The 12,045-nt window shown below is 36.2% G+C and overlaps 1 protein-coding gene across 1 annotated transcript in view; it reads left to right on the top strand.

The window, feature by feature from the left end:
* Positions 1-12,045, top strand: part of LOC133323795 (bridge-like lipid transfer protein family member 3B) — a 46,962-nt gene that overhangs the window by 15,467 nt on the left and 19,450 nt on the right. The window contains exons 6-10 of the mRNA XM_061532696.1: positions 2,735-2,855; positions 2,918-3,357; positions 8,406-8,498; positions 8,573-9,867; positions 9,942-10,101. Coding sequence (XP_061388680.1) covers positions 2,735-2,855; positions 2,918-3,357; positions 8,406-8,498; positions 8,573-9,867; positions 9,942-10,101 — 2,109 coding nt within the window. The remainder of the gene's footprint in view (positions 1-2,734; positions 2,856-2,917; positions 3,358-8,405; positions 8,499-8,572; positions 9,868-9,941; positions 10,102-12,045) is intronic.

Below are 12,045 nucleotides of genomic sequence, written 5' to 3'. Positions count from 1 at the left end.
TATTTTTTCAAGGGCTACAATAGGCGTGGATTTTTTAAAGAATATTTTTTCAAGGGCTACAATAGGCGTGGATTTTTTAAAGAATATTTTTTCAAGGGCTACAATAGGCGTGGATTTTTTAAAGAATATTTTTTCAAGGGCTACAATAGGCGTGGATTTTTTAAAGAATATTTTTTCAAGGGCTACAATAGGCGTGGATTTTTTAAAGAATATTTTTTCAAGGGCTACAATAGGCGTGGATTTTTTAAAGAATATTTTTTCAAGGGCTACAATAGGCGTGGATTTTTTAAAGAATATTTTTTCAAGGGCTACAATAGGCGTGGATTTTTTAAAGAATATTTTTTCAAGGGCTACAATAGGCGTGGATTTTTTAAAGAATATTTTTTCAAGGGCTACAATAGGCGTGGATTTTTTAAAGAATATTTTTTCAAGGGCTACAATAGGCGTGGATTTTTTAAAGAATATTTTTTCAAGGGCTACAATAGGCGTGGATTTTTTAAAGAATATTTTTTCAAGGGCTACAATAGGCGTGGATTTTTTAAAGAATATTTTTTCAAGGGCTACAATAGGCGTGGATTTTTTAAAGAATATTTTTTCAAGGGCTACAATAGGCGTGGATTTTTTAAAGAATATTTTTTCAAGGGCTACAATAGGCGTGGATTTTTTAAAGAATATTTTTTCAAGGGCTACAATAGGCGTGGATTTTTTAAAGAATATTTTTTCAAGGGCTACAATAGGCGTGGATTTTTTAAAGAATATTTTTTCAAGGGCTACAATAGGCGTGGATTTTTTAAAGAATATTTTTTCAAGGGCTACAATAGGCGTGGATTTTTTAAAGAATATTTTTTCAAGGGCTACAATAGGCGTGGATTTTTTAAAGAATATTTTTTCAAGGGCTACAATAGGCGTGGATTTTTTAAAGAATATTTTTTCAAGGGCTACAATAGGCGTGGATTTTTTAAAAAATATTTTTTTAAGTTCGTAGATTTTTTAAAAAATATTTTTTTAAGTTCGTAGATTTTTTAAAGAATATTTTTTCAAGGGCTACAATAGGCGTGGATTTTTTAAAGAATATTTTTTCAAGGGCTACAATAGGCGTGGATTTTTTAAAGAATATTTTTTCAAGGGCTACAATAGGCGTGGATTTTTTAAAGAATATTTTTTCAAGGGCTACAATAGGCGTGGATTTTTTAAAGAATATTTTTTCAAGGGCTACAATAGGCGTGGATTTTTTAAAGAATATTTTTTCAAGGGCTACAATAGGCGTGGATTTTTTAAAGAATATTTTTTCAAGGGCTACAATAGGCGTGGATTTTTTAAAGAATATTTTTTCAAGGGCTACAATAGGCGTGGATTTTTTAAAGAATATTTTTTCAAGGGCTACAATAGGCGTGGATTTTTTAAAGAGCTACAATAGGCGTGGATTTTTTCAAGGGCTACAATAGGCGTGGATTTTTTAAAGAATATTTTTTCAAGAGCTACAATAGGCGTGGATTTTTTAAAGAATATTTTTTCAAGGGCTACAATAGGCGTGGATTTTTTAAAGAATATTTTTTCAAGGGCTACAATAGGCGTGGATTTTTTAAAGAATATTTTTTCAAGGGCTACAATAGGCGTGGATTTTTTAAAGAATATTTTTTCAAGGGCTACAATAGGCGTGGATTTTTTAAAGAATATTTTTTCAAGGGCTACAATAGGCGTGGATTTTTTAAAGAATATTTTTTCAAGGGCTACAATAGGCGTGGATTTTTTAAAGAATATTTTTTCAAGGGCTACAATAGGCGTGGATTTTTTAAAGAATATTTTTTCAAGGGCTACAATAGGTGTGGATTTTTTAAAGAATATTTTTTCAAGGGCTACAATAGGCGTGGATTTTTTAAACAATATTTTTTCAAGGGCTACAATAGGCGTGGATTTTTTAAAGAATATTTTTTCAAGGGCTACAATAGGCGTGGATTTTTTAAAGAATATTTTTTCAAGGGCTACAATAGGCGTGGATTTTTTAAAGAATATTTTTTCAAGGGCTACAATAGGCGTGGATTTTTTAAAGAATATTTTTTCAAGGGCTACAATAGGCGTGGATTTTTTAAAGAATATTTTTTCAAGGGCTACAATAGGCGTGGATTTTTTAAAGAATATTTTTTCAAGGGCTACAATAGGCGTGGATTTTTTAAAGAATATTTTTTCAAGGGCTACAATAGGCGTGGATTTTTTAAAGAATATTTTTTCAAGGGCTACAATAGGCGTGGATTTTTTAAAAAATATTTTTTTAAGTTCGTAGATTTTTTAAATAATATTTTTTCAAGGGCTACAATAGGCGTGGATTTTTTAAAGAATATTTTTTCAAGGGCTACTATAGGCGTGGATTTTTTAAAGAATATTTTTTCAAGGGCCACAATAGGCGTGGATTTTTTAAAGAATATTTTTTCAAGGGCTACAATAGGCGTGGATTTTTTAAAGAATATTTTTTCAAGGGCTACAATAGGCGTGGATTTTTTAAAGAATATTTTTTCAAGAGCTACAATAGGCGTGGATTTTTTAAAAAATATTTTTTTAAGTTCGTAGATTTTTTAAAGAATATTTTTTCAAGGGCTACAATAGGCGTGGATTTTTTAAAAAATATTTTTTTTATTTTGTAGATTTTTCAAGTTCGTAGATTTTTTAACGAATATTTTTTTATGTTCGGGGTTTTTTCATATTTTTAGAACTAATATATGTCCCTATCTCTTTCCAGATGGCCGTTCAAGTTATCCCGATCTCGATAAAGGTGGTGCTTTACAAATTTCCGTTCAGGCATTCCAGGTGGATTATTATCCCTATCATTTGGCCAAATCGGATAGATCTCATTGGGCTAAGTATGTTCGATATGAAATCAAAGACTTCTTCAACTAATTATTTTCCTCCCTCTTCCCGTTAGATACAAAGAAGCCTCTTCATCTCCAGCCTTATGGTTAAAAGAATCCCTTAATGCTTTTCGTGAAGCTGTACTCAATCTAAGTCAACCAAATCGTCCATCCAGCCATGCTCCCCTAGAACGTAGTACCCCTAACTCACCCATAGCTTTAAATGTTTCCAATTTGGCCAATATGTATCCCAATAAACAACCGACAACTACATCGACCGGTAGTAGTACACCCACTCAGATATATAGCAATACCGGCTCAGCAGGCGGTGGAGGAGGAGCAGGATCGGCTGGTTCCGGTTCAGCTGGCAGTAGTCATAACTATCAACAAAAATCCATATTAGATAATTTGGCCAAGCTTATGAGTTCCTGTGTTATTCTGCGCATTGAAGATTTCCAATTGTACCGCGTTACCACATCGGGAAAAAAACAAATGCCCAAAGAATTTATATCCGGTAAGTAAGGATAGGAGGGGATTATTTAAAATTAAAATGTATGGGGTATTAGGAACAAGTCTAGTTTAGGGGCTCCACTCGGATCGCTTTGAAATTTTTACCGTAAGTAGTCCTCGTTGAGCTGATTACAGTGATATATATTTTATGTGGGGGAAATGCATACTTCCCGAGATATGGGCCTTGAAAGTTCGGAGAATATCTTGATTAAAACGGTCGTTTTAGTAATGCCACAAAGGCAATATGGGTATCATTTTAAAGCTTACAACGAATGCGCATACATGGCTACGCAATACAAATCCTTTTTAAGAGCAATTTTCAAATCAAATTTAAGGTTTTTTAAGTAGCCGGCCTTTGGCCGGGGCTTAAGGCTTTCAACTATGGACAGACGCATACATGGCTACGCAATCCAAATCCTTTTTTAAGAGCAATTTCCAAACCAAATTTAGGTTTTTTTAAGTAGCCGGCCTTCGGCCGGGGCTTAAGACTTTCACCTATGGACAGACGCATACATGGCTACGCAATCCAAATCCTTTTTTAAAAGCAATTTTCAAATCAAATTCAAAGTTTTCTAAGTAGCCGGCCTTCGGCCGGGGCTTAAGACTTTCACCTATGGACAGGCGCATACATGGCTACGCAATCCAAATCCTTTTTTAAGAGCAATTTTCAAATCAAATTCAAGGTTTTTTAAGTAGCCGGCCTTCGGCCGGGGCTTAAGACTTTCACCTATGGACAGGCGCATACATGGCTACGCAATCCAAATGTTTTTTCTTTCAATTTTAGTTAATATTATATAATTTACAATGATATACTATATTTATTTTTAAAGCACTATTCAAACCCTTTAAAATGATACCCATATTGCTTTGGTGGCATTAGTAAAACGGCCGTTTTAACCAAGGTATATTCCAAACTTTCAAGGCCCATATCTCGGGAAGTATGCATTTCCCCCAAATAAAATATATATCACTGTAATCAGCACAACGAGGACTACTTACGGCAAAAATTTCAAAGCGATCCGGGTGGAGCCCCTAAACTAGACTTAAGCCAAAAATAAATATTGTAATATTATGAACTACATTGAAATTCCGGTTATCTGCAGTCCTCTGTCCTAGTATAACAGCTAAGAAAACTAATTCCGCTTTACTTATTTTATTTCTATTTCAATTTTTTATTTCTTTCCCTCTATGCTTTACCCAACCCCCAATTGCATTGTTTATCCCATACATACGTACTTATAATGCTGTAATTATCGTCTATATTTTTTGTTGTTGCATTTTTTGCATTGTTCCTGTCTGTGGGAACCAAAACCACATAAAATCTAAAACATTATGCCATTATGGCTACATCATGGTCTGGCTTCTGTTTGGTTTCCTCGTTTTTTGTTGTTCTCAACTATGCCCCTACCTTTCTCCCACCCAAACACATTAACATTCTAATTTATGCTGTTATTTTGCCATTTATGTCCTTGTTGTGTTTTTCATTTAAATCCTTAATCGGTTGTTATTAAAAAAAATACTACAACAACAACAAATCGGTTATAAAAAATTAAATTTATTGTAGCACAACATAAAAGGAAAACAAGAACAGGTGAATTTTAAATATTACGAGTATAGGTTGTTGTGTTTTTACTCAGTTCCGATTCTTTTGTTCTTGCATGCAATTTATGTAAATATATATGTGTTAGTACAATGTTTTGTTTTTTTTTAATTGTTGTTATTGTTATTTTACAAATCATGTGAATAAATTTGTTAATAATAGCGTGATTTTTTTTGTAATATACATTTGTTTTAAATAAACATGAGCACCTAGATTTTATAAAAATAATTTCGAAGGAACATTTTTTATACCCTACACAACTATGTTGTCAAGGTATTAAAGCTTTGTGCAGCCCCAAGAGTTTGTAACGGAGCGAAATATTGGTCCTAGACCCACCTTTAAGTATACCGATTGTCACATCTCGACTAGCTGAGTCGATCTAGACATGTGTGTCCGTCCGTCTGTCCATTATAATTTGTAAACACCATACAGGCCACAGTTATGGACCAATCTTCACGAAATTTTGCATGTAGAATGAGTTATGGCCAATGAAGGCCCTTATTGTTTTAGGACCAAAAATATGTTTATACCCTTCACACACTATGGGTATTATGTTTTTGTGCATATGTTTGTAACAGGCAAAAGGAAACGAGATAGACACATGGTTTCTTTTGAGAGTATGCATAGAATCACTTCCTAAGTCGATTTATGCATGTCCGACCGTCTGTCCCTCTGTCAATGTTAAATTATAAACAAAGTACAGGTCGCATTTATGATACGAATTGGATGAAATTTGGCACAGCTCATTTATTTTGCTCACGGACGAACCCGATTGAAATTGGGAAAAATCGGTTCATAGTTAGATATAGCTCCCATATATATTTTCGTCCGATTTAATGTAAATGGTGTTCCAAAGACCCTATATATATTTCGATTTGCACGAAATTTGGCATAGAGTACTGAATTAGGTCCAGAATGGCATGTGTTAAGTTTCGAGAAAATCGGTTCAGATTTACATATAGCTCCCATTTTTGTTTTCGCCCGATTCGATGTAAATGGTGCCCCAAAGTTCCTATATATCTTTGGATTTGCACGAAATCTGACACAGCATACTGAATTAAGTCTAGAATGATGTGTGTGTTAAGTTTCCTGAAAATCGATACAGATTTAGATATAGCTCCCATATATATTTTCGTCCGATTTTACATAAATGCTGCACCACACTCCTAATGTTTGTCCGATTAACACGAAATTTTGCACAACGTATCAAACTGAGACTTGAATGACGTTATGGGATACATATACAGCCATAGCTTCCGTATGTATTTCGAATGGGTGTCTGATTGAAATTAAATTTTTAACAGTGTGGCGTACCGAATGTATTTCGAGTGGGTGTCTGATTGAAATTAAATGTTTAACAGTGCGGCGTACCGAATAGCTTTTATCAATTTTGCTATAAATCGTTTTCCATAAATTTACCCCATGGTACGAAGACGACTCTAAATCTGCCCGAATGAAATTACAATTATCATAGGTTGCAGAAAGACATGAGTATGTTCCTTCGAGGGAACATTGGCATACAATTGTAAGGATACATATGTACAATGTACCCAAAGTGGTGAAGGGTATCATATAGTCGGCCCAGTCGGACTTTACTGCTTTCCTTACTTGTTTTTGTCTGTTTTTCTGGTCCACACATCGCGAATTTTAACATGGAGAAGGGGATTGGGCCATAGAATAAGCATGCCTGTTTTTATAAAGATCGGAAAATATTTAACGGGTCAATTGAGCCCTGACTTTTGTGTGAAAAATTACAAAATTTGCATTCTATGGCTTATATATTTACCCCTGAAGGACATAGATCCGAGAAGTTGATAGTATATCCAAGAGGAGTGGTTGACCTTTAAATTGATAACTATTATATTGTCACATGTGGATCCATGAGGATCCAAGTATGGTCAAGTATAACGCCTATAATTATCGTTTATGATCAGATAATAGTTTTGGATGAATTGAACCAAAAACTTAATATATATATAAGGCCACAATTGAAAGCCGAACATCACAACACAAGCCATGCTGAAAGGAATGTGAACAAGTAATTAGGAGGGCTGTACTGAATATTAGTAATATTTTTTGACCTCTAGTCGGTCAAGAGGGTGCAACTATCACGAAATATTACCCATGCTCGGAATAAAAATCCACAGAAAGATAGATTTCTATGTTGGTTTTAGACCCAATGTTTCTTTGAACAAAATCCGTTTCAGAAAATTTGGAGTCGATTGATTTATCCATCCCCGTCCGTTGTCTGTCTGTATGGCTGGCTGGTTGGTGCGCACGATAACTATCGAAGGCAGCACCGATTAATATTTCGTCCAAACTTAGTTTAAGTTCGAAGATGGGGAATATCGGTCCACTCCTTCTGGTACCTCCTCCACAAAATGGTCAAAATTGTGCTAAAAATTAATTTTATAATAACATGCAAACGGACTATCCGATTTCTACGAAACTTTGTATTATATTTACCAAGCCTGAATCAAGTTTGAAGATGGGACCCATTGGTCCACTCTTTCTGGTACCTGCCCCACAGAGGGTGCTAAATTTATTTTATATCCGATTTTAATGCAACTTTGTACAACCTATTATCTTTACCAAGCCTAGATCAAGTAGAAAGATGGGACCGATTGGTCCATTCCTTCTAGTACCTCCCCCACAAATGGTCAAAATTTTCAATATTTGTAAATCCAATATCAGGCGAATGGAAGGTCCGACGTGAACCAAACTTTGCACAACCCATTATCCTTACAAGGTCTAGCTTAAGTCCGAAGATCGGACCCATTGGTCCACTCTTTCTGGTACCTGCCCCAGAGAGGGTCAACATTTTCAATATTTGTAAACCCAATATCAGGCGAATGGAATGCCGGATTTGAATCGAACCTTGCACAGCCTATTATCTTTACCAAGCCTATGTCATATATTTTGGTCCACTGCTTCAGGTACCTGCCTCACAAATGGTAAAAATTTTCAATATTTGTAAATCCAATATAAGGCGAATGGAATGGTCGATATGAACCAAACTTTACACAACCCATTATCTTTACAAAGTGTAGATTAAGTCCAAAGATTAGACCCAGTAGTCCACTCCTTCCGGTACCTCCCTCACAAATGGTCTATATTTTATAAAAACCTTATCAAAACATATTTCTTATATAAAACTAATAATAAAATCTGTGTCTAATTCCGAAGACCTCCGCTAACCATAGGCTGGGGGTATATATTTGTTGGCAACATCGACTGGCGCTTTTTTACTTGTCTTAATAATTTTTCGACAGGCTCTACACAAGGCGTGGATTTTTAAAATAATTTTTCTAAGGCTAAGCTAGGCTATATATCTCGTGTTGAGTGTCTTCATGTATTTAATTGTCCTCTGTGTTAAGTAGAAGTTGGATTTTGTTTAATAGTGGTTTATTTTCATCCTCATCCTTATTAATAAAATCTTAAACATTTTTCAGGTGATAAGGATCGTTATTCATTTCCAGCAGAAATGCCAATCATACACGCCGAGTTTACATATTTCTATTATCCTGGCGATTTTATCTTTCCACGTAAGTAAAAAATGTCAAATTTTCAAATTTTTCTTAAAATATAATCCAAATATCTTCTCCGTTTTTTCTTCCAGTACCCCCCTCCAAAGTATTTGTCCATATAAATCCATTGCAAATTCATTTCGATTTGTGTTCCATATTATGGCTGAATTCCTTTGCTTTGAATCTACACGAAAGTCTATTGCGTACCAGTATTACAGCGGTATCACCAACAGCAACAAATTCCCCAACAACTGTGGGATCACCATCCACCATCGGATCGCATGGTTCACAGGCCACCACGACACTAAAGGGCTCCTCAAAATTCTCTCTGTATAATGAAGAACCGCAGCCAGTGGTCGCAGACGAGACGAATGAACCCAACCTTATGTATATGGATGTTAAAGTTGAGGCCATTATGCCTCGCATTGTAATTGAATCGTCTTTGGAGGCGCCGAATCAAAAGGATCGTCCGAAAATGATGCAAATACAAATATCACGATTTGCTTTAACCAATATACGTGAAATGGGTTCATCACGTGCTGATCTTGCTCAAGCCTTACATTCGTTGCAGGAGGGTTCTCTCGTTTTTGGTACAGGATTTCCCTCGGCACGCGGTGATATGTGTATTGTTACGGATCGTATATTGTCACATGTTGCCGCAACAGATGTGGGTGCTTCAGCAGCAGCTGCAGCCGCTGATGTTGGCAATGGCGCCCAAGCACCACATTATTCCCAACCGCAACAACAACAACGACGTTCTTCATCTATACCCAAATCCGGATCCATACAAAACCTGTCACGCTATGCAATGTGGTCTGAACCAAGAGATGTTTGGTGTATTAAATTTGATCCAGTGTGGGTAGATTTCTTGGGTGCCCGATCGCTGGGGGCCAATAAATCGATACCCTTCATTGATGCGGTACCCATAACATTGTGGCTACACTCGGGCTCTGGAGCTATGACGGCCACGAATGAGCCACAAAGTAAAGTGGGTAGTCGCAAAGGCAGTGGCAGTGTTGGCGGTGATGTTCGCGGTGCTGGTGGTTTTGATCAATCGGCAGCTTCAACAGCAAAGGGACAGGCGTCATCATCGGCATCAATGGATACAAATATAAATCGTTTGGATGCGGTCAATAGCAATAAATTGCCACGCAATCCATTCCTAGATAGTGAAGAAGATATAAATTTCGATCGTAAATCCCAGGCCTCTTCGAATAATAGTTCGACCAATGAACGTACAGCCGATCTGCATGCCATTGGTCACATTTCGAATTTGGTTAGCATTCAAATCGATCACTATCAGCTATTGTTTCTGTTGCGTTTGGCCGAGGAATTTAGTGAGATGTCTACCTATTTGTCACTGGATGCTGAAAGGATTTTACAAAAGGTTTTTTTCGATTTACGGTTTGTTGTTGTAAATCCATACTAATTTCATTTTTTCTCTCCCTCTCTCTTTTGTAGCAAAACACCAGCAAATCATTGATACTGGGCTGTGTTGTACCACAAATTGAGGTGACATTTGTTATGCCGTCTCCAACACCCGGTAAGGAATCAAGTGGTGGTGATGCTGAAAGTGTCTTACCTGATTCAGCTAGTTTGGGTGATGATTTACATATAAATAGTAAGAGTATTTTTGATTTTGTTTTTTATTTAAGCCTCCGCTCCTCCTCCAACTCTACCATAACAACTATCATTGAACTTTCTTTGTTTTCTTCCATTCTATCTTTGGTTTCGTTTTTTTCTTTTTGTAAGCTTCCTTTCTTAATATTTTCTTTGCTTCCATATTGCATATAGCAGACTAATCTCTTTCTTTTTTTATGACTCACATTTTCCATTGAAGATCTTGATGTCCTTTTTGATATACATATTTATTTTTTTATACATTTGTGTGCACCTTTTATATCAATTTTTTATACGTTTCATATGGCATGTTTTAAAATATTATTTTTATTTAAACTGTCTCTATATTCGAGTTTTAGTAAGTCTGGGTTTATACATGCAACTTTTTTAAGCAACTCTGCTGCTGCTCTCTACGATTCTCTTTTTACAGTTTATACCTTTCACTTCTAAGAACTCAGCAGAGTTGCTTACAGAAGTTGCATGTATAAACCCAGACTAAATATTGAAGATATATTTTATAGATGCGGTGACTCAGACCTTAAATTCAAATTCTTGTGGTCCGTTTCTATCCTATGAGCGGCCGTTATTAATACATTTCTAGATGCTTTCGACAGATCTTCAAACTTTAATGGGTCTTTAATATTCTAAAATCTGTACCATTTACCTTTAATTGGACGAAATTATAAATGAGAGCTATATGTAAATCTGAACCGATTTTTCCCAATTTCAATAGGGTTTGTTCTTGGGCTAAATATATGAGCTGTACCAAATTTCGTCCAATTCGGATCATAAAAGCGACTTGTACTTTGTTTACAATTTAACATGGATAGACAAAAAGACGGACGGACGGACATGCATACATCGACTCAGAAAGTTATTCTGTACATATTCTCAAAATGAACCATGTTTCTAACTCGAATAGAGTTGGAAGTCTCCCATTGTTAGAGGGGTCTTCTACAGATAAAATACCTTTCAAACATAGATACAATCAATAGAGAATATTCTTCAAATAGAAGATCGTCTTCGCGAAGACTAGCATCGGTGGGATTCATTGTTAATATATAGACTATATTTTTTGAAACCTTTGGACCTCTCTAAATAAAGAGGTCATGAAGATCATTTGTTGACATACCAGCTTGACGAATGCTGTTGTTGTAGCAACCCTACTTATTTTACACAATGGGCCGAGTAGTCGTAGACCATCTAGATTCTGGAGTTGTCTTCAAATTAAAATAATGCCACTATTTCAACTGGCTGCAGCCACAGATATTCCGGAATATGTTGAGTAGGCTTGGCGGGGCAACTGAATAGTGACAGAGTGGCGTGCGGGCATGAATCACATGCTGGGCTGGGCACAATTTTATAGCTCTGTATAGATCATACAGATCCTTCCTGACAAGCCCGGGTTGGAGAGTTATATCCACCATATGATGTTTAGGATGATGATTCTCTCTAAAAAAAACCCAAGCAGGTACTGCAACGAATGTTGGTGTTTCGAATGCAACCAAGCAAATTTAGCATTGACTACATCATGTTTTGTTGGCGCACAGGAAAGATCTTTGTCTCCCCATGTAAGTAGTCTATTGGAGTCATCTTCAGGGCGGCATTTTGGCCGCATAGATTAACACATACCGGCCAGGTACTACCGGCTAGTGATCTGCTCCCGACACTGTTGCTGCTCCTGACATTATATGGGCTATCGAATGTGACCCATCTTAGGGTAATTAGTGGTGTGAATTATGGATCTGCACATTGAAAGGTGTATTGGACATTATGTAAGTGGTGTATTGGAGTATGAGGAAACACAATGGCATAGCTTACCATTGACCGGCATATCGCTGTATAGGTTGTCAACAAGACTACTTTATCAGCAGCTTCCCTAGTACTGCCGGCTAGTGACTTGGCTGACCTTGTTCCTGCTTCTGACCTTATCACGAATATAGCT

This window comes from Musca vetustissima, unplaced genomic scaffold (assembly GCF_032173495.1).
Source record: "Musca vetustissima isolate MV318-11 ecotype Yass unplaced genomic scaffold, APGP_CSIRO_Mvet_v1 utg4706, whole genome shotgun sequence".
Classification (NCBI taxonomy): Eukaryota; Metazoa; Arthropoda; class Insecta; order Diptera; family Muscidae; genus Musca; species Musca vetustissima.
Note: the sequence above shows the minus strand (reverse complement) of the source record. Positions and strands in the feature narration are given on the sequence as shown.